Raw genomic sequence first — 23,435 nt, 5'->3', positions numbered from 1 at the left:
AGATAAGTATAGAACAAAGTCTACAACCAAGATCTCAGGACCTCAGATGCAGCACACTTTTCCTTCTTTTGTTGACAGTTTACAAAACACAAAGTAATTAAGCAAAACACACATCTAAGACCTAAGATATCAGGTATATATTCTAGAAATGTTCAAGTAAAATAATACTTAACAATTATATAGAAATATTTACCTGCAGCTCCAGGAATAATTCTTTCTGGGTAGAGATCAGTCAGGAATAAGCTGTTTATGAGAGTTGATTTTCCTAGACCAGATTCACCTTAAATGAAGATGAAAATACTATCATGTCATGATCTTTCCCATATTAACTGTTAAACCTGGAATGTTTACCACCACGTGTGTGTCACAAAAAGGAATGGGGAAGCTGAAGGAAGGCGAGCAACTTCCTCAAAGTCAAACAACAAGAACCTAATCTGAATCCAAATCCAGGGGATTGTAGAATTTGTTAATGGCATGATCATAAACAATTTTTATCTCTCCACAGGTTTCTAGAACATACTTTCGAATTTTGCTGTTGCTGTTCTTTAGAATAATCATTGGTTTTTATTACTTAAGGAGCTTCATATTTATTTAGCTTTCTGACTCTGTACTTGTGTCTTCAACACTTTCCTAACAATTTTCTGCCTTTCAATAAGGAAGCACAGTAGATCCTGTCATGGACACAGCGAAACCACATGGTGGGTCCTGCTGACATGCTTCTTTATGTTGGATAATCCCATAAAGCTTTAAGTCTTAAAAGCACACACCACTGACGTTAGTACTTCTCCAAACTTCTTGGTATACTGGTAAACCATTGGCAGGGGTTCGAGATGGCCTAGTTTTGTTTGAGACTGTCTTATAGAAAAGCCTATAATGGTGTGTCAGACACTGGACCATGCTATGTGCCTATAAGCACCAACCCTGGAAGAGTGATTTTGTTGTTTTTGAGACAGGGTCTTACTATGTAACTCAGGTCCTCTGAGTGAGCAGTGTGCACTCTTAGTGGTTGAGCCATTTCTTCAGCTTCAAGGTAATTGTTTTTTATTTAAAAAAACAAACAGATTTACATTAAATTATGAATGCGTGTGGTTGGGGCTGACGGCTAGACAAGTGAGTACAAGTGCCTGAGGAGACCAGAGGAGTTGGCTCCAGAGGAGCTGGAATTCAAGGCAGTCAGGAGCTACCTGACAAAAATGCTGGGAACTGAAGTCAGGTCCTGTGTAAGAACAGCAAGTTCTCATAATACCTGGGCCATCCCTCCAACCACCATAAAGAATAGTTAATGAAGTGTTTTTTTTTCCTATTGCGGTAACCGTTCATGTCCTTTGAAATGTTTTTAGCTGTCATAAAATTATGTTTACTTTCTTCTAAAAAAATTTTTTTTTACTTTAGGTGTAGGATATATTTCAAGTTAATTTGCAAGTACAATTTGCAAACTAGCCTACATGTACCCCATGGAGGACAGTCTTTGTTCAAAACATCCCAACTGTATAATTTTGCTTTTGGGGTCTCAGTTAAAAAAAAAAAATCCAAAATTCTGTTTTTATTTTTGTTTTAACAGTATACTGGATAGTTTGACTACACTGTAAATGGTCAAATTTCTCTTTCTCCTCCTCTGTCAAGGTCTCATTATGTAGCCCAGGCTTGTCTCCACCTTAGATCCATCCCTCTTCTACAAGCTTCCAAGCACTGGTTTACAGACATGCAGGATCACACTTTTTGATGTCTTTAATAAGGGATATTTCTGACTTAGTAAGTATTTAAGCAGTTTGATTCTCCAAGGCTTGTTCATAACTTTTTTTTTTAAAAGACTTATTTATTATATATAAGTACACTGTAGCTGTCTTCAGACACTTCAGAAAAGGAAGTCAGATCTAATTACGGATGGTTGTGAGCCACCATGTGGTTGCTGGGATTTGAACTCAGGACCTTTGGAACAACAGTCAGTGCTCTTAACCACTGAGCCATCTCTCCAGCCCCTTGTTCATAACTTTTTAGGGATAAATAACAACATTTTATGTCTACTTTAGCCCTGTAGACCCTACTAAGTGCCCTGAGTGTTTAATGAGTTTTCTTTGAATGGCTGGAATTCAAATGTTTCCAACCACATTTCTAGCCCTGTATAGTCTCCCTGAATTATATACAGTCAGAGAGTGAACATACTGATTGTTTTTTGAATGCTATGTATCAAATAATAATGTGACAAGAGTACACTGGTCTTTTCTACCAAGAACTTAATTTTACATTATTTTTATTTTATTTTAATTATGTAAATATACTCCAAAATATGTTGGAACCTATCTTCATTTTAGATCTGTGAACTATTAATTCTAAGGATTAATCAAGTCTTACTTGGTCATAACAACCATTAAGCTTTTCAAATGCTCAGTTTTGAAATTTAGCAACTGTAAAAAACTAACTAAATGTAATATGGTTAACAGAGTAACAAACAGCTCATCATTAGAGCCAGGTGTGGTGACTCACGCATTGAACAACATACAAGGTAGTGGGTATCTCTGTATGTATGCATATCCCTGTAAGTTTGAGAGCAGCCTACTCTACATAGCTGGTTCTAGGTCAGCCAGGGCTACATAGTGAAACACTGTTTAAAACAAACAAACAAACAAACAAACAAACAATAGCAAAAACAATAAAAACCCCACCAGCAGTCATCATTAAGCGTCTACTGGCATGCTAAAACCCAATACACGGTAGGATCAATAACAACAGAAATACATTCAAGCAACCACTCAATTTCAAAGTACTTCCACTAGAGTTTTATAAATTACTAATTTTTAAGTGAAAATTAAACACAATACTAACTAAATGATTAACTAGTCATCTTTACTATGTAACAATTCTGCAAATTCACCTTTAACAATACCTTACAAACTTGGGTTGTCACTAAAATTGACAGTGTCTATTTTTGTTGTTGTTTTGACACAAGATCTATGTAGTCCTGGTTGTCCCAGAGCTCACTATGTAGACCAACCAGGCTGGCTTCAAACTCACTGAGATCTTCCTGCCTCTGCCTCACAAGTGCTGAAATTAAAGGTATGCAACCACCACGCCCAGCCTTTGACATCTGGTTTGGATAGTGGCCAGTGTCAGCAGGGATAGCAGACATGCACAGGAAGCCTAACTGGGACTGGAGGATGTTCTGAAGTAGGTCATCTACAAGGCTATTGGCAGGCTCAGTTCCCTGCCTTTATAAAGTCATGACAATTAGCTTCCTCTAGTATCTTTTATGACCTAGTCTTGAAAGTCACATCATTTCTACAACATCCATCTACAACAATTTAAAAGGGGAGTGAGAGACAACAAGATGATTCAGAAAGTAAAGGCACTTGCTGCTCAAGCCTGGTGACCTGAGTTCTATCCTTAGAACCCATATAAAGATGGAAGTCGAGAACCACCTCTACACAAGTGTGCCTTGTGCACATTAAATACATGCACACACACAAATAATAATAAAGAAACAACAACAACAACCCCCCCCCCCAAAAAAAAAATCCTGGTAAGGGTTGAGAATACTAGGGGGCAAGTATCACTGGTGACTATTTTAAAAGTTAATTATAATTTATGAAATTCCTAGGCAAATGGATGGACCTGGAGGGCATCATTCTGAGTGAGGTAGCCCAATCACAAAAGAACTCACATGATATGTACTCACTGATAAGTGGATATTAGCCCAGAAACTTAGAATACCCAAGATACAAGATACAATTTGCAAAACACATGAAACTCAACTCAAGAAGAACGAAGACCAAAGTGTAGACACTTTGCCCCTTCTTAGAATTGGGAACAAAACATCCATGGAAGGAGTTACAGAGACAAAGTTTGGAGCTCAGATGAAAGGATGGACCATTTAGAGACTGCCATACCCGGGGATCCATCCCATAATCAGCCTCCAAACTATGACACCATTGCATACACTAGCGGGATTTTGCTGAAGGGACCCTGCTATTGCTGTCTTGTATGAGGCTATGCCAGGGCCTAGCAAACACAGTAATGGATGCTCAGTCATCTATTGGATGGAACACAGGGCCCCCAATGGAGGAGCTAGAGAAAGCACCCAAGGAGCTAAAGGGGTCTGCAACCTTATAGGTGGAACAACAATATGAACTAACCAGTACCCCCAGAGCTCTTGTCTCTAGTTGCATATGTATCAGAAGATGGCCTAGTCGGCCATCATTAGGAAGAGAGGCCCCTTGGTCTTGAAAACTTTATAGGCCTCAGTACAGGGGAACGCCAGGGCCAAGAAGTGGGAGTGGATGTGTAGGGGAGTTGGGGGGAGGGGGCCTGGGGGACTTTTGGGATAGCATTTGAAATGTAAATGAAGAAAATACCTAATAAAAATGGAAAAAAATTATAACAAAAAACTTTCACTGTATATGAATAAAGAAATTACATTAAAATCTTGTTTTCCTCTTGAGCAAAATTTACTGAATATATGTGTGAGTATATATGATATCTTGACCAAAACATATACATATTAAGTTCCACAGTTGATTTTGCAAAGAAAGGCCAATGCACTTCGTAGGTTGGAAAAAGGGGGCATTTAGTAAACTAGCTTCTTACCAACCACCATCAGAGTGAACTCGAACCCCTTCTTCACTGATTTTCGGTGAACTTGATTGGGAAGATTTGCAAATCCAACATAGCCAGGAGTTTCTGGATTTATAAACTGAGTTGGTTGTTGCTAAAATAAGATTAAAAAATACAAAATAAGCTAATAAACACCGTAATGATTGCTTTTATGACATTATCAGACCTGTGGAAAGCATAGGTAATCAGTAATTCTCACAAATTAAAGAAAGGGGGAAAAAAAGAAACTCCACAAAACACCATTTTCAAAACTTATACTTTTATTAGAAAATTGTGCACTTAAGTGGATTAAAGAAAACACAATCTGAGGCTGGAGAGACGGCACAGCGGGTTATGATCACTGGATGTTCTTCCAGAGGACCCAGGTCAATTCCCAGCACCCACATGCTAGCTCACAAATGTCTATAGCTCCAGCTCCCAGGAATTCAATACCCTAATAGACATACATGCAGGCCAAACACCAATACACATAAAATAAAAATAACTAAATCGTTAAACACACACACAAGCCAATCTAATTTCTTCCTTATATTATGACTCATAATTAATATTTTGATAGTCAATTTCTGTTTAGCAATGTAACTATGTAAAATATGTAAGACTAGCTTATCTCAATGAAATAAATCAAATTATGGCTTGAGATAAATAGAGTTAAAAAAAACTGACTCCTCTCATTGAACAATTAGCTAAAGACTAGCCTACAACCAGGATCAGGAATGATGCTCTGTGAAAACATCTGAGAGTAAGACATTTCTTGCTATTCTTCATCTATGGCACAGAGCTTTATCTAGAGAAAGGCAGGGAATCTAGGAGAGGAATGTTGAGATTTCAGGTTAAAAAAACTATCAGACAAAAAAACTAAGCCCACAGTGGACTACCCTGAAATATCTAGATATTTGTTTTCGACAGGCTCACTACATATTCCTGGCTGGTCTGGAGCTTGCAGTCTGTTTCAGCCTCACCGTGCCTGATGACATCTGTATTCTTGATGAAAGAATGTCTGGTAAGACTAAAGATGATGGAAGATGTGGTAAATCAACAGTGAAAGCACAATCTAGGAGATGAGAAGATGGAGTACTTGCCTTGCAAGTCTGACAACCTGAAGTCAATCACTAGAAAGCAAATTAAAAACAAAACCAAAAAAGCTGGGCATGATGCTAATAAAAAAAAAAAGCCTTTGTGATCTTAGCCCTGGACAAGTGAAGACAGGTGGATAGTTGAGGCTCTAGGCTAGTGAGAGATCTGTCTGTCTCTCTGTCTTTCTCCCTCCTCCCCCAACACACATAAAAAGAGAGGAGGGAGAACGAACAAACCAACAAACCAACCAGCCACTGATGGACAGTGAGGCATGATGCCAAGGTTGAACTCTAGTTTCTGAATACACACGCATGCAAGCACTCATGCAGCCTCCCTACCTCTTAAATCCTACCATTTATGCAATAGCACACTAAAAGTGAAAAAATGTTAATGCATTGTTTGAACTAAATAAAAAAAAGTTGTAAAATAGCATTTCTTTTACAATTACATTTATAACATCCATTCACATGTACATACATACAAAAATATACCTAAAACTTTCATAGTGGTTATTTCTGGGTCATAGAATAATGACTCTTTTATTTAATCTCTGATTCAAATTACTTGTATAAAAAGCAATAACTGATATTATGGTTTTTCATTGGATAGTAATAAATACTCAAGACTCAAAAATAAAAGGCAAAGCTAACCTTCAGTCTTAACTACAAGTTCCACTTTCTCAGCTTATGGTCCTTTAGAACTAATTTATATCAGGGCTCTGGAACAAACAATTTATAAGGGCTAATCTAAACTCATGTAGCATGTCTAAGAGCGCCATTAATTTAATCATATGAATTATTAGAATTCTTAATAGGTATTTGATTGGTATAGGAAAAAAATCTCAAGATGATCAAAAGGATTCACATCAACATATAGATTTAAAATTTTGGTAAAGAAGGCAACTCAAAACTTTAGAATAATACAAAACCAGAAGTTTATCTTAGAAATCCTTTTTAGATATCTGAACATTTAAAACAATTTCTCGTTACACCATAGATACATGAACTGTATGACCTTACCTTAGACATCTTTCTTGATTTTCCTGTCTATCTGTTAAAAAAGAAAAGACAAATGTCTGACTTTATATATGCATATTTAACAACATGAACTGACCCAGGAAGATAGATATGTGACATCTACCTTTTTTAGCTTCTTTTTTGTTTCTTTAGCTTCTCAGTAATCTCAAACATTGCCCCAGATTACTCAATATAAAGAAAAAAATTAAATAAGCTGACAAAAGTATCTAGACATATATTTCTATATTTCCAAATATATACATATTTATATTCTTTCAGTACTGATTATATTCTAGATATCAGGGATGGGATGGGAGAAAAAGACAACCTGCTTCATATCTCTATTTTAATTGAAGCCTTTCAAGGAGAACAGGATACCACTGTACCCAGAGTCCTGTATCCTGAATGTGTGTTATCTCGGACTGAAAGATTACTAGCATAACTTGGAAACTAAATTTTGGCACTGGGGCACAAGGTACAACATGAAGCACATTTACAAGTAAAGAGGACAGATTGAAATTTTTAATGTTTATGTGCCAGTCTGGTAACTCTGAGGTCAGAAGGTGTCAGGTCCCCTGGAACTGGAATTATGGATGGTATGAGCCACCATGTAGATGCCAGGAGCCAAATCCAGGTCCTTCAAAAAAGCAGTAAGTGCTCTTAACCACTGAGACCCTCTCTAGCCCCAGAGCTGAATTGTTACACAAATTTCACAACACTGAAGCTTTGGGAAACAGGGAGTGTGTTGCCTTGGACTTTCGTTGAAACACACAAAGTTTCTTTGTTTTCCAAACCTTAACCTACAAGATCACTGCAGACCCCAAGTTTCTCTCCCCAATGGAAATGTTTTCAAGCACCTAAGACAAACTGAGGTTCCCGCACTTCACTGTATTTAAGCAGGTAAATTAAGTAGGCATGCAAAAGAATTCATGGGATTTTAGTTAAGTATTATGATGTTTCACGGGGAATGGAGTCTTGGTTATCGCTTTCATGTTGAAAACTTTAGGATACCTACATAAAGAATTTTCAAAGTGTCCAGATCAGGGGAGAACATAGAGGCAAAGAAAAAACAAACAAACAAAATGTTCCTGTCAAAAACAAATACCAGTCTATACTTTAGTCAGCTAACTGGAACTGTGTAACAGAAGAATGAATTAAGGTCCCTTAGATAGAAAGGGCATCCTTGCAAAATGCTATTAATAGACAACTAAATAGATTAAACTATGTCAGCAAAGTTGAAAGTTAGGAGTAGGAGTGAATATAAAGAACTAAAACCTTCTAAAAGAGAGATAAATAGGTCAGATGGAATATAGATTTGCCAGGAGCTACACCCTGACTGCAAAAAATAGTCCAGTTAGGAGATAATAGGAAAGGTAGTCACTAACGGGGGAAAAATGCAGTAACCCCAAATCAACAGAAAAATGTAAAACTATATATGATGGTCCATTCCTGTAACCCCAACCATGGGAAGGCAGGCAAGAGGAAAGTGAATTCAAGGCCACCCCTGGATATTTTTCTTGATTTTGTGGGTTTTTTTGTTTTTTTGGATAGGATCTCTCTATTATGGATCCCTAGCAACACTGGGCCAGTTATTTGTCTTGTTAAAGTCTTAAAGAATAAACAATGAAAGTAACAAGTAGCAACTCAATCAAAGCAGAATACACAGAAGAGGAGACTACTAATAACACTGACATCAAACCAAAGGTGAAACGCAGGGCGTGGCTGCACACGCCTTTAATCCCAGCACTTGGGAGGCAGAGGCAGGTGGATTTCTGAGTTCCAGGACAGCCAGGGCTACACAGAGAAACCCTGTCTCGAAAAACCAAAAAAAAAAAAAAAAAAAAAAAAAAGAAAAAGAAAAAGAAAGGTGAAATTTGAAAAAATAAATACATATTGGGATAAAACAAACAGACCAAGCCAACAGAGGCAAATGGACAGTTTCTGTTGTTGTTTTAAGTCATAGAAGAGTACTTGACAAGAGAAAATGTTAACAATATACTTCTATATAAAACATGTAGGATAGAAAACAGTATATACAGTTTAATAGCATTTTTATGGAAAGAAAAATAGCTACATGTATAAAATCATGTATAAAAATAAATGTATACACCTCATGCTTATGGTTATTTCTTATAGTGGAACTGGACGTGATTACAACTTCCCCAATATAGTTCACCTGCCCAGCAAACAATATCTGTTCTGTGATTAGTCAGAAATAATTTTCTTCCAACAGCTTGACTCGTACACAAAACATCTTTCATGAAGCTACTGCTATTCTCATTAAAAAGTAGATACTATGTGCTTTTATATACTAGCATATGGAGAACATTTTTAACTTATATAATAAAAAGAATAACAGACACCCGGCTATAGAAAGTGATATAGAAAGAACTAGAATTCTCTACATGATTTCCTCTTTTTTTTTTTTTTTAAAGATTTATTTATTTATTCTATGTAAGTACACTGTAGCTGTCTTCAGACACTCCAGAAGAGGGTGCTAGATCTCGTTACAGATGGTTGTGAGCCACCATGTGGTTGCTGGGATTTGAACTCTGGACCTTTGGAAGAGCAGTCGGGTGCTCTTACCTGCTGAGCCATCTCACCAGCCCCTGATTTCCTCTTTTTAACAGGGGAAAAATGTTACCGCTAGCTGTTTGCATTCATGGTGTAGTTTGGAACATGAAATACAGAGGAGTTAGGACTGAATAAGCTGGGGTCTCTCCTCCTACCAGCCAATGGCCTGCAGTGAAAATTAAGGATTTCATTTCCACAAAAATGTGGCTATTAATCATGTAAAATGTAAATGTAAAATTTTTGTGAAGGAAAAATAAGACCAGAGATAGTTTAAAAACTGTTTTGTCTTCTGTAAAGAGTCAAAATAAATGTTGAACAAAAACATCAAGAAAGAATTCAAAGTTACTGTAGCAGGAAAACTAGCTCTTCTCCAATTCCCACCCCATTCCTGCCCACAGCATCAAAGTCTCACTGTTTTTATCACCTTCCATGAGTCAGACAGGTCAAGATTGTGAAGTTATTTTGATTTTAATAAACGACATCTAACTTCTTTAACAGTTAACACATGGAATATACTTGGTATTTCATGGATACAGTTGTGCTTCAAATATACATGTATAGGTTATCATATTAACTCTTGATAATGCAAAAGCATTAAGAAATAATCATTTAAAATTTTTGTAAGGAAGATATAACAGAGCCCTGTCCAAATACTTAACTACAGATAAAACCATAAAGCAAAGACAAAGAAACGCTGCAATCAACTTAAACAGTATTCCAAGGGCAGAAAGGCAGTAATACAACCAGTGTTGCTTAACTGACATGCAGAAGCTTTATATGGAACACAGAATGACTAAACCACATAGCCTACACTTTAAAAGTATTAATAAAACGCCAAAGTTTTCATTATTTTTAGGGTTTTGTTTTAGAAATAGTTTCTCATGATCCTGAAACTTGCTATGTAAACCAGAATGGCCTCAAACTCATAGAGATCTGCTGCCTCTATCTCCAGAGTAATGGGATTAAAGGTATGAACCACCATGTCCAGTCTGAAAGTTTTTTGTAATCAACACTCTCAACAAGTGATCTGCTTAAACGAAAGTGAAAACAAACAAACTCTCAAAGAGCTGGAACAATTCTGAACTCTTGGATTAAGGAAATCCCCAAAGCAAAAACCACAAGTTGTCTCTAGGAGCCAATGGAATTGGGGTGGGAGAGATGCAGAGGTCTACATTTACAGGACAAACTCAAACTTGAGTTTTACATAGTTTTATCAGTAGCAGTTCAAATAAAGCAATTTTGTCCCACTAACCTGGGCTCATGGGGGTTCAGAGACAGGACCAAGTATCAGGGAACCTATATGGGTCTGACCTAGTTCCTGTGCATATATGTTATGGTTGCTATTCTTGTGGAACTTGGGGGTGGGAGCTGTCTCTGACCCTTCTGCCTGCTTTTGGGACCCTATTCTTCATCTAGCCTTAATATGTATGAGGGAGGTACCTAGAGTTATCACAACTTGATAGGCCATGCTTGCTTGATATTCCTGGAAGGAGTGGATTTGGGGGAGAGAAGTGGAAGGGAGAAACTGGGAGGAGAGGAAGAATGGGAAACGGCTGTCTGGATGTAATAAATAAAAGAAAGAAGTTTTGTCCCTAAAAATATCCACAAATGATAAAAAAAAATTCTAAAGAAATTAATAAAGAAAAAAAAAATGAAATTATTCTAAAAATAGAAGAACAAGTAAATCCAAAAACTAAATTTTTGAAATAAGTTCTTGATCTTGTTTTTGAGGGCCTCACTATGTAGCTTTGGCTGTCCTGAAACTCACTAGTAGACTGAGCTGGCTTCTAACTCACAGAAATTCACTTGCCTCTACCTCCCCAGTTCTTTGAGTTAAAGGAATCTGCCACCATGACTGACAAAAAACAAATTTTTCATATGAATCCAACTAAAGAAATGAGAACAGACTTAAAAGAAGGTACAATCACAGATACAGACTATAAAAAGGCCACAATTATATATTATGCTATGTGTTACCAAAACACAACAAAAACTAGAATTGATGTTACTAAAATCCAGCAATAGGGCCAGCTAGATGGCTCATAGTTACAAGGGTCTTGCCTCCAAGCCTGAATACTAGAGTTAGATCTCAGGGATCCACATGGTAAAGGAAAAAGAATAGGCTCCAACAAGTTATCCACTAATCTCAGCACACAAGGAGCATATGCCCCATTCCCCCCAAATACATAAATATTAAAAAAATTCTAGAAATGAAGAGAGCAAAGCACACACACACACACACACACACACACACACACACACACCTAAACTAGAAATGTAAAGGGGCCAACACCAGATGGAATTAAAGCAAAATAGCATGAAACTCTGAAGAGACCAAAACAAAGTCATTTAACTATTCCAAGCCACTGCAGAAAAAAGGGAAGTGCTCTGGTTTGTTTGTGAAGTCAACATAATTTCAATAACAATTCAGATGGAAAAGGAAGAAAGAAGGCCCCACAGTAAGGAAAGAAAGAACTTATATCAAATCAGCCTCATTCATAGATATAAATACAGAATTTAAAAATATTTGCTGGCAATTAGATTCTAGTAATGTATCAAAAGTATCATTATAACAAATTAAGAGAAAACCATATATAAACAGATACCAATGAGGTATTTAATTAAATTCAGCAATCATTCTGCATGAAAACCCTAAGGAAACTGCTTATATACAATTCAGGGTTATTTCCCAAATACTATTCCTTAAATAATAAGATTCCTTAAACTAGGGGATGAAGAAATGGCTCCCAGGTTAAGAGCACTTGCTGCTCTTCTAGATGACCCAGGTTTGATCCCAGCAATGACATGCAACTCTGTAACTTGAGTTCCAGGGGACTGATGTCCTCTTCTAACCTTTCTGGGCACCAGATATGTGATACACAGATGTACAAAACACTCATATACACAAAACACAATGTTTATTAAAAAAGGATATTAAATCTATTTGAAATAAATATTAGATAAAAAAGTTCATTACTCTTATAATTACTTTAAAACACTAAAGAAAAACTTCAAGCACACCTAAAATATCAGAATAAAATAAATCCTCAGGTACCACCCTTTATTCAATTTCAATAATTAACACTCAAGTCCAATATTAGTTTATTTCCAGCTTGCCTGAATTACAATGAAGCAAATCTTAGAACAACACTTCATTTATAATTCAATATGCACATGGATCCTAAAAATGATGCTATTATTTCTATTAGAAATTAATTATAATTGTTTAATGTAACCACATCCCCAACTGCCTCATTTTTTATTAGAGTAAAAATGAAAGTAGCATCTACATATTGCAATTTTATTATAATTATTTAATACTACTCTATTAAGATTAGTGCATCAATGCGGGGGGTGGGGGGGGTGGCACACGCCTTTAATCCCAGCGCTCGGGAAACAGAGGCAGATGAATTTCTGAGTTCGAGGCCAGCCTGAACTACAAAGTGAGTTCCAGGACAGCCAGGGCTATACAGAGAAACCCTGTCTCAAAAAAAAAAAAAAAAAAAAAAAAAATCATGAAACAAAACTACCATGCTGACAGGGCTGAATATACAAAAACACACAATACTTGAATTAAACAAAAAACAAAAAAACATACACACAACAGTAGCCATGCTTGCTGGTTTACATCTTTGATCCTAGCACTTGGGAGCTCTGTTGAGTTTGAGGCCAGCCTAGTGTACATAGTGAATTCCAGGACAGTCAAAGCCACTTTATAAAGAAACCAGATCTAAAAAAGAAAGCCTGGGGCTGGAAACATGGCTCAACGGTTAAGCTCACAACCATCTACAATGTGATCTGATACCCTCTTCTGGAATGCAGGTGGCAGGTTTACATGCAGATAGTGCACTCATAGACATACAATAAATAAATCTTAAAAAAAAAAGCCCAACAGTAAAAGAGGCTAAGAGGAATATAAGCCTTCTATCTCTATCTGATAGATTGTCATAAGATCATTAGGAGAGATGTTCCAAACTGGGCTAGAGCAAAAAAAAAAAAAAACTTTAGAATATAATGATTTATTTGGTAAGGTGCTACAAAAGATAGATAGCAAGTCAAAAGTTTCTTTCTAGCTGGCTGTTGTGGGGCACCATTGTAATCTTAACACTCAAAAGACAGGAGGATTGCAAACTGGAGGCCACTTGGACTACACAGGGAGACCATGTCTCAAAACTGAAAGTTTCTTTCTGAATTGTGATTGTGTGTACTGTCTGTGTCTGATACTTAGAAGAGTAAGCTCCTGATTTCATGTATGCTAGATAAGTGTACTACATATGAGTTGAATGCCAGTATTCAAAGTTTTTCCTATCCCATTTAGGAATGGAAATAGGGGGAAATAGTAAGAATAAAATAAAAAGCAAACCGGGTGTGGTAACACAGCACTGGAGGCTGAGGTACAAGGATTACAAATGTGAGCCAACTTGGATTATTATGAGTTCTGGACTAGTATAGGCAACAAAGAAACCATGTCTCAAAACACTAAAATGCACAGGAACACATTTTAGGTTTTTTGTCTTGTTTGGTTTTAAGAGTCTTTATAATAAAAACTCAACTTAAACTGGCTACCTTATTTCAGTCTCTCAAATGCTGAGATTACAGGGATACAACACTATACTTGGCTATGAACAGATACAGAATTAAAAAAAAACAAGCCCTAAAATTATCAAGTCATTTTGTTTCTCCCAAATTGGTATAATTAATTCGATTCTAAACTGGAATCCCTATGGTATGTCTCCTTTCTTTAGGTATTGTATAAAATAATGGGAAGATAAACACTTGAGAGTAAAAATGTGGAGACTTGCCTTCACTACTATTATGTCATTTATTTCTAGCCACCATGTACAGGAAATGTCATGGGTATCTTTCTACATCTCTGTATCTCCTTAGCTTACTGACCCAAGTCCACAGCCATTTTGAGGTCCTAGGTCAGTTCAGACGAAAGAAGAGTAGTTTCCAATATCAGTTTCCTTTCTTTCAATAAGTACTGAGGGTTGGAGAGATGGCTGAGCTGTTAAGAGCACTGACTGTTCTTCCAGAGATTCTTGAGTTCAATTCCCAGCAACCACATGGTGGCTCACAACCATCTGTAATGGGATCCGATGCCCTCTTCTGGTGTGTATGAAAACAGTGTACTCATATAAATAAAATAATAAATAAATAAATAATAAGCATCCTGATGCACAACACAAGCACAGATTGGAGAATACATACAATGATTCTTCAATACAGAGATTGCTAGGCTATGAATGTTACCCTATACCCAAACATAACTTGTATTCTAGTCTCAATGATTTTCTAACAATGTATTAAACATAACAAAAAGGGGTTTTAGTTTTTGTTGTTTGGGGGGTGGGGCGGGACATGTAATAAGGAACCAGAAATCTTGCATTCAGGGCAAGCACTTGACCAAGTGAACTAACTACACATCCCTAGTAATGTCAAATGTTAACTGAAAGATGAATACTGAATTTCTAAAGCACTTGGTTTTTAGTGAGAAAACCTTGTCCATTAACATACTGCTAGGTACAGATCGAAGATCAGTTAGATCCCCCATATCAAAGATATATAGTCAAACTAGAATTTTATTCTTTCACATTGCATATTTCAGATGTCAGAAGTTATTAAGTTCCTTACACTTGACCCACGGCTTCTTTATATCAGAGAGTAACACTATCACCCAATTATGAGTCAAAAGATGACTAGGTGAACAAGACCCATTTTTGCAAGTGGCATTTATAATAATGGAATACTCAAAGGACCCATCATTCATGTACACAAATTTTTACATTTGTATACATTACCCCTAATCCCCAAAGACTCCTCAGTGTAGGATCCTGAAGAGCTTTTATCCAAAGAGCCTAGACTCTCTTGCCATTTAGATTTCTTAGATTTGAAGACTGTACAAGCACATTATGCAAGACAACACTCTTAATGGAGCTTGGAGCAGCAAGCCACAAACAAAGGGAGCTTAATTACATTCACGATTGATAATAGAGGGAGGCCCCACCTCCTTTCCCTAGGCTACCCAGCAAACCCAGAAGGAGAAGCTCTTGTTCTTTACTGACCTCTGGTGCTCTGTAAAGGGGGGGGGGGGGGGGACACTAGGTGGAAAAATGATAAAAAAGGATCAGGACAACTTTTAAAACTAAAAAAATCATCCCCAAAATTAGATATAGCAGCACACACTGACAGTTTGAATGCTGGGTATTGCAAAGAATTCCTGAATGGCAACTACCAGAAAAGCCATTGAAAATAAGGAGTCTCAAATTAGAAGCATCATGAAGAAACAGCCTTTATGACCTCTTCAAAACTCCTGTTTTTCCTTATGTTAACAAGACGGATTTTAAAAATGTATCTAAGATACTAAAACAATTTTCACTACTAAGGAAAAAAAAAAAAAAACAAAAAACCTAAGTTTTTTTTCTAGACAGGGTTTCTCTGTATAGCCCTGGCTGTCCTGGAACTCACTTTGTAGACCAGTCTGGCCTCGAACTCAGAAATCCATCTGCCTCTGCCTCCCAAGTGCTGGGATTAAAGGCGTGCGCCACCACGCCCGGTTGAAAACCTAAAACTTAAATCCCTTGATAGACAGTAGGGACCCCAATATTTGACGCCAGAGAAACACTTAAACCGTCTAAAGGATATCGAATCCAGTGAGAGTCCTAACTAATAACAAGCAGCGAACAGGAACTACACAACAGATAAACATTAGACAGAGAATGTTCGAGATTAACTGCGCTCCAGACACGAGGAGTAAACTGGGTTAAAACCAGCCATAGAGACCACAACGGTCTGAACTAGAAGTTCTATGTGTTGAAAGTCTGGAAACGTAGTACAGGACAAGGCAAGGCGCCACTAACAAATGAGGCCGGAAGATACAAAAGGGCCAGGCGTGGTCTGGGCCTGCGGTCCGCTTCAGAGTTAGACTTCATGGCTTCTCAGTCAAAGGCCTCCACTCCATGCTCCCTTTCCCGTGTCACTTACAGGGCTGCAGCCCTTTGTCTAGCGTCGCACTACCTCGGGGAAGGCCACAGCAGACAAACCACTCCATAACGCTCCTGTCACTGCCTTAAATTGGGGAACTTCATTAACATCCCAGGGTGACTAGTCCTTTTCATCCCTAGGACGAAATGGCACCGTTACGTGGGAAGATGGCCCCGCAAGTGCTTCGTAGATGTGAACCTAACGCCCGACTCTCCACCACATAGTATTTGGACTGTGCGCCATAACTTCACTGGGCCCAGCCACGCCCGCCCCAATGCCCTGGACCTGGCCAGCAGGATCACCCAGATGGGGGCCGCCCGTCCAGTTGTCCTCGAAGGGACGACGCCAGCCAGGCATCCATCGCTGGAGCCCCGGACTAAGGGTGCGGCCGCCCCTCCCCCACGCGCTCACTTCCGTACCCGTTATCACCGCCTAGGCGGCCCGGGCGAGGGCAGAACTCTAGCCCTTTCTCAGGACAGCCAGCTCAACTCGAGCCCGCGCGACAGTGGGTACACATTGCCACACACTTACCCGCTCACACGCCGGAGAACGCTCGTCAGGCGAGAGCACGGACCTGCCCCGCCCAGTAGAGCGCGCGCGAACAGATGGCGTCATCGCGCCGTCCCGCCCCTTGCCAACTCCTTCCTGGGCCCCGAGTAGTCCCCTCCTCCGCGGTTGCATGCAGAGCGCAAGCGTGGACGCGATCCTGCCGTCCGCCTCTGCGCAGGCGCTGTGCCCCTCCCACGGCGGTTGGCCATATAGAGGCTGGGGGCGGGGGGAGGTCAAGCGTAGCCTCTTCTCCTTTACCAAGATGGCGTCTTGTTCCTGTTTCGCCACAGTTCCTACCTTATGAGCTTGGATTCCTCACGCTAATAAAAGAGGAGCAGGTAACGAGATTCTCCGCTTTATGGGAAACTAGAGTTGTGGGAAGGATATTTACTAAGGAGGAATAAGGTGTCCATTGAGAGCGAGAGACGACCGGGGGCGGGCAGGTGGCAGCGTGAGTGCGGAGCAGTGAAGGGGAGGGAGCCCTTTGCCTCTATCCTTTCCTCCTGGAAGATGGCGGCAGCACCGAGCTAGGAACACCGAGCCGGGATAGGCGGGCGCTTGTGACTTGCCGGCGGGCATCTCTAGCCGCCTCTGCGGCCGTCTCTATGGCGGGCTGTCGTCCCGGGATTGGCTACGTGCTGGTCACGTGGGTCTCCCCCCCCCCATGCACACCATAGAGTGGTGCCTGTCCCTGGGGACGTGGCCTTCCTGTGTGGTCGTGAGCCCATGCCCCGCGGGGGAGGGCGGAGCCGGCACGGCCCCCTACCCTCTTTCAGACTGGGGCGGGCGGAGAGATCTGCGGCATGCCCTGCTCTCTGCGACCGGCTTGAAGCTGGCTGGGAAGGTGCAGTACTGGGCTGCGGCCTGGCTCGGGTTGTCCTTCCCTTCAATCGCAGGAGGTCCCCTGGCTGGTCAGCGATCGTAAACTCCTACCTTAGGCCTTTCACCAAGGCCTTTCTATAGGAAAACACCCTAGAGTACCTCCCCAGAGAAGAAACAGCAATCGCGCAACCCTAGTGGGTGATATGCACAGTGTCGGTATTCCGAACTGTTCTGACACATGCCTTGTTGTGAGGGAGTGGTTTTTTTGTGCGTTATTACTTTGAGTAAAGTATCCCAGTGCTCGAGGCTACACTGCATATCCTGTCTGAATTAGAAGATTGGAGGGTCGACTGGGCATGTGTTTGCATACGATATAACTGAACCAAAGGAGACTGTCTTGGGTTTTATTATCTTTACAGACAAGGATAAAGCATGGGGAAAATTGGAGGGTTATAATCTTCACTTACAACTTGGCTCGCCCTTCAGCTTTGGGTTTTGCTAGTCACCTTAAGCTCTCAAACAATGACTTCACATATTTGTTGGTGTCCATTTAAAGAGCCACTTTCTTAGTAACTTTCTGAAGCCCAGTTAAACCAGTCACAAAATTTTGTTTGAAGCTAGTAGTAGCTACAAGCTAAATTTCTATTATGGAATCGGGTGTGAATAGGAAAACACTGGGTGAAACCTATTGCTTAAGCTTACGTTTTGAAGATTTAAAGTACCCATAGGCTAAATTTGTTAATTATGTTAGCTATGGGGATACTTAAAAGCAGTCATTTAATGTAGCTCTAAAAGGGGCTTTGGGCTTTTGTTTTGTTTTTAAGTGAATTACTACTTATGGATTCAAAACAACTCTTAACCTATTATGACATCTTTAAACTTAGAGATAATGGAGCATATCTTTTCCAGTCTCAGAAATAGTATTTTTGAAAACCAGTTAAGTAATTTCCAATGGCACCCAAGCTTTGTTGGTAGCGTTGGTTAGAGGCCTGCACTGCTTAGACACTTACTTCATCTTGAGAATACCCGAAAGAGGCAGACAGGTCAGAATAGACAGGGACACACACAAGCAGATCCTTATTTTTTTCCTCTCTCTCTTGTGGGCAGGCCCACTTCTCAGTGGCCAAATAGGCTTTCAAGTACATTTCTTTTAGTTTTATTTTGACCTTCTAAATGTCTAATATCAGCCTAATAACCTCATTTCTTTAACATTAAAGAGCCGAGTGCCACACATGTTAGGGATTCTGGGGGTGCAGAGATAGAAAAACATCATTTTTCCCTTTTTTCTAGCTCTTTATGATTTCCTGTAGAAGATAACACTTGCGAAAGAAAGCTTATTTTGCAGGCTAATTTGTACCATAATGAGAGTATATAAAAGAAATAGAAAATAGACTATGATTACTTACTGCAAAGCCCATAGTGGAAATATGTAAAAGAGATAGGAAGTAGACTATGATTACTTGTTGAAAATCCTTCATAAAGAATGTGATTGTAAATCAGTAATCCAGCGCTTTGTATTGTGGAGTAATCAGCACTGTGTATTGAAAGATCAGGAGGTCAGTGTCAGCTCTTCTACATAGTGAGTTCAAGGTCTGCTTGACCTACAGGATACCCTGTCTCCCCGCTCCTCCCCCAAAAATATAATGGTCCTGAAACTGGAGTTTAAAGAATGATTACAGAGTATTTCCAGGTAGAGTTGGCAGGAAGGAGTGTTGTAAACAGAAAGAGTAGGGAAGGGAAGGTATAATATTATAGCCAATGGCATACAGCAAAAGGTTGAGAATTGGACAAACATATGGTTAACTTCTTGAATGGTAGAGGGCTTAGCTGAGATTGTATGAAGATGTCTTAATGGTGTATATTCAGTACCTTCTCAGTCTGACAGGTTGGACAGGATTATGACCATTGAGATGACCTATGATACTTTGTAAGATAGATTCTTCATTGCCAATATATGTATTTAGACAAATCTCACATAAAATAAAAAGCAACCTTTGAAAAGAAACAGCTACACACCAGAAATGGTAGAAGGTATGTGTCTATAATTCCAACACTTGGGAGGCTAATCAGGTAGATGTAGAGATTCAAGGCCAGCCTGGGCTACAGAGTATAACTATGCCTCCTAATACTTAACTTGATTCTAGAAGCTCTGTTAGCTCTGATGAACAGAAAGAGATGCAACACTCTTGATGAGTCGTGGCCACACTTAGTTCTTGTCCCAGGTTCTTTGAGACAGCGAAGGTGCTATGGCACTGGCATGGTCTGGTCTCTGTTGGCTTGGTTCCTATATCTCTCTCTTTCTTCATGGCTCTTGTGCTTTTTAGTGATAGCCTGTTGCATGATTCATAATAGACTGCAGTTGGATCTCCTTTCTGTGGCTCACACTGATCAGCTTACAGATAGCAAATTTAGCAAATGTTTGGAACCATTTCTATTGTATTGAGAAACTCCAAGTGGGCTGACAAACAGTGATTATCGGCCTTCTAAATCTCTGTCTTTTGGTGTCACTGATCTATGGGTGCCTTTGCTGACTTAGGTCATCTCCACATAGTCATTCCACCCAGGGTACATTTGTATAAATGTATGTGTAAGCACAGGATAAAAAGCTGTAATTCCAGCACTTGGGCAGTTGGAGCAGGAGGATCAAAGGTTCAAGCTTTGTTACTCTCAGCTACATGTTGAGTTTTGATAAGATGGTCTTTAAAAAAAGTTATAAATAATGCTTTGGCAAACAAAACAATCTCATATTTAAGCATAGGTAGAGGCAAAATGGTTATTCTTTACATGTTATGTAATTACTTAATTGAGAAATTAGTCAAAGCTGTTGGTAACAAGATTTTAAGTAAATATCTACAAATTTAGATTTATGTTTTGTACTTTTTTTCTTTTTTCTTTTTTTTTTTTTTTTTTTGAGACAGTGTCTCTGTGTACCCTTGGCTGTCTTGGAAATCTCAGTGTAAACTAGGTTGGCCTGCTTCTATTTCCTGAGTGCTGGGACTAAAGTCATGTGCCACTATACCCAGCTTTAGATTTCTTATATGTACCAGTAATTAAGTAGAAAATAAAATACGAATAAGACATGGTGAGACACTTCTGTAATCTTAGTGCTCAAGAGTCACTGACACACACACCAAGAAAATCACTCTGATTACTCTCCATAAATAAATGTGAACATATAAATGTGCACAAACACATATGCCTACATACATGTGGATGTTAAATCTATAGCATATATGAAAAACCTAAAAACATTTTCTTCTTATAAAGTCTATGTTAGATGATTGTAGAGTAATTCTTCCATAGGTAGTAACTTGTTTTTTTTTGTTTTTTTTAAGATGTTACATTATTTTTAATTATGTATATGGTGAGAGGCCATGTTCTAGTGAGTCCAGGTGTCCAGGGAATGATCCAACAGCATTGGATTCCTCTAGAGGTGTTTGTACCCAATGTGAGTACAAAGGCAGCATGCACTCATAGCTTAAATAGCCCATTGATGTTCTCTGTGTGTGTGTATGTTAAGTTTTATATGTGTGGGTGGACTGGTTGCATTTATGTCTGTGCACCACACATGTATAGTGCCCACAGAAGCCAGAAGAAGACATTAGATCCCTAATGCTGAACTTATAGGCAGTTGTGAGCCACCATTGGGTGCTGGGAACAGAACCTGGGTCCTCTGAAAGAACAGTCTGCATTCTTAAACCACTAAACCATCTAACTCCCCCTTGATAATTTAAGTAGAACACTTTTTATTTATTCCTTGACAATTTCATTCATGTAAATCATTCATCTTGATCATCATATATATCTTCAGCTCCACCCTTCTCTATCTAGGCACTCCCCCTCCCTGCTTTGAATCCTTTCCTCTTGTTTGTTTGTTTGTTTGTTTGTTTGTTAATAATTCAGAGTCCAGTTAGTGTGGCCTGCTAGAATGTTGACTGATCTTATTCAGTTGACTTGTGTAGGTACTCATAGCTGCAGCAGGTTTGTTGGTGCAACAGCCATGTCATGTCATGAAGACAACATTTCCAGTATCTCTCCCCATTCTTCAGCTCTTACATTCTTTCTGCCCCTTTTTGTGATGTTCCCTAGGCTATTGTGGGTGGAGTAGGGCTGATATAGATGTCCCGTTTAGGGCTGAGCACTCAATAGACAATTTCAGAACTTTGATTAGTACTGAGTCTTTTCATTAACTGCTTACTACCACAAGAAAAAACTTCTGGCACTAATCTATGAGTATAAACAAATGCTTAAAAAGACAGTTTGACAAAACATTGTTTTCTTGGTTTTATTTGGTTTTTCAAGACAGGATTTTTTGTGTGACCTTGGTGGTCCTGGTACTTACACTGTAGACCAGGCTGACCTCAGACTCAGATCTGCTTGCCTCTGCCTCCTAGCATTAGTAGTTAGCTTAGCAAAGCAATAGTAGTAAGTTCTTCCCTAGAGCCTATGATCGTCGGCTCGTGACCACATTTACTTTATCAGGACTGAATTTTTCCTGTGGAACAGACCTCAGTGCATCCACGAGCAATTGGTTGCCTACATAACCTATTTGCCAGTGAAGGACTCATGCATGTATCTTCCCTGGCAGGTTGATATTATAGCATTCAGGGTTGGATGCATGCCCCTCACCCTAGTAGCCTGCGTAACACCTAGTAGTGTGAAAGCTAGTCAGCAGGAAGTTTTCAGATTACTTCCAGCTTGGTTAAATTATGTCCAGCAACCAAAATGTGAGAGCATAAATTTTTGACTTCTATATTTGTGATGGCCCCTTGAGTGTGCATTCTTCCCTTTATCAATGGTCATTGGCAAGCTTTTGCCTTGTCGGTTAAGCTATAACAAGCTCTGGAAGAAACCTGTCATACCTCTGATTTCTCAGTTGCTAAGTGATAGTGATACTGTTTCTAAGATAAGTGGAAAGATTTGCTCAAGTTTTGTTTTTGTTTTTGTTTTTTTGGTTTTTCGAGACAGGGTTTCTCTGTGTAGCCCTGGCTGTCCTGGAACTCACTTTGATTAAAGGACTTAGTAAAGTTTCTTCATTTTCTAATTTGGAAGAGCTGTCTGACTTATAATTAACCACCCATAATTCATATATTGTATTACCTGAGAGTAAGAGAAGTTTCTAGGCACACGTACCCCCCCCCCCCATTCTGGCATTTTTATGAAGAAAGATTGGTAGCTGCTTAGACTGGGTTTATCCATAATTTGATTAGTTCAGTATTTATTTAATGTTTATATTTTACTGCCTAGTACGATTTACAACTAGATCAAATAGTATAAATGTAGTTTAACGTTTTCAGTTTTCTTGTCTCTAAAATCCAATTCCACATTCTCCCCCCCAGTTCTTTTTTTTTTGGTTTTTTGAGACAGGGTTTCTGTGTGTAGCCCTGGCTGTCCTGGAACTCATTCTGTAGACCAGGCTGGCCTCGAACTCAGAAATCTGCCTGCCTCTGCCTCCCAAGTGCCGGGATTAAAGGTGTGCGCCACCACTTCCTGGCTCTCCCTCCAGTTCTTGAACTATTTTAATAAATATAATTCCTTTTACCTAATGCAAAATTCTGACCATTTCATTTAGAAGGTTTATTGTAATTTTACACATATGCGCATGTACCTGCTTGTGTGTATGTATGTATGTACATGTGTGTGGTGTCTATGGAGTCTAGAAGAAAACATCTGATACTTTGAAACTGGAATTACAGAGGATTGTAAGTGGCCATGTGGATGCTAGGAACCAAACCTGGATCCTTTGCAAGAGCAACAAATGGTCTTAACCTCTGAGCCATCTCTCCAACCCAACCCAGCTCATCT

General features: G+C 39.2%; 2 protein-coding genes across 11 annotated transcripts in view; one reads left to right on the top strand and one right to left on the bottom strand.

Moving 5' to 3' along the window:
- Septin2 (septin 2) overlaps nucleotides 1-16,878 on the bottom strand; it is a 30,753-nt gene extending 13,875 nt beyond the window's left edge. Inside the window, exons 1-5 of one of the 8 annotated variants that reach the window (XM_006529241.2) lie at nucleotides 16,791-16,878; nucleotides 16,260-16,395; nucleotides 6,705-6,735; nucleotides 4,582-4,702; nucleotides 194-280 (exon numbers count right to left, since the gene is read on the bottom strand). In XM_006529241.2, the coding sequence (XP_006529304.1) occupies nucleotides 194-280; nucleotides 4,582-4,702; nucleotides 6,705-6,713 (217 nt within the window). In that variant the 5' untranslated portion in view covers nucleotides 6,714-6,735; nucleotides 16,260-16,395; nucleotides 16,791-16,878. Of the gene's footprint in view, nucleotides 1-193; nucleotides 281-4,581; nucleotides 4,703-6,704; nucleotides 6,736-16,259; nucleotides 16,396-16,544; nucleotides 16,648-16,678 lie in introns of those variants that run through there. The other 7 variants (XM_030252110.1, NM_010891.2, NM_001159717.1 and 4 more) reach the window with 7 other exon arrangements.
- A 63-nt stretch (nucleotides 16,879-16,941) lies between these two features.
- Nucleotides 16,942-23,435, top strand: part of Hdlbp (high density lipoprotein (HDL) binding protein) — a 72,978-nt gene continuing 66,484 nt past the window's right edge. The window contains exon 1 of one of the 3 annotated variants that reach the window (NM_133808.5): nucleotides 16,942-17,146. The gene's annotated coding sequence lies outside the window, so the exon portion shown is untranslated. Of the gene's footprint in view, nucleotides 17,147-17,481; nucleotides 17,653-23,435 lie in introns of those variants that run through there. The other 2 variants (NM_001357556.1, XM_030242016.1) reach the window with 2 other exon arrangements.

This window comes from Mus musculus, chromosome 1 (genome assembly GCF_000001635.26).
Source record: "Mus musculus strain C57BL/6J chromosome 1, GRCm38.p6 C57BL/6J".
Lineage (NCBI taxonomy): Eukaryota > Metazoa > Chordata > Mammalia > Rodentia > Muridae > Mus > Mus musculus.
Note: the sequence above shows the minus strand (reverse complement) of the source record. Positions and strands in the feature narration are given on the sequence as shown.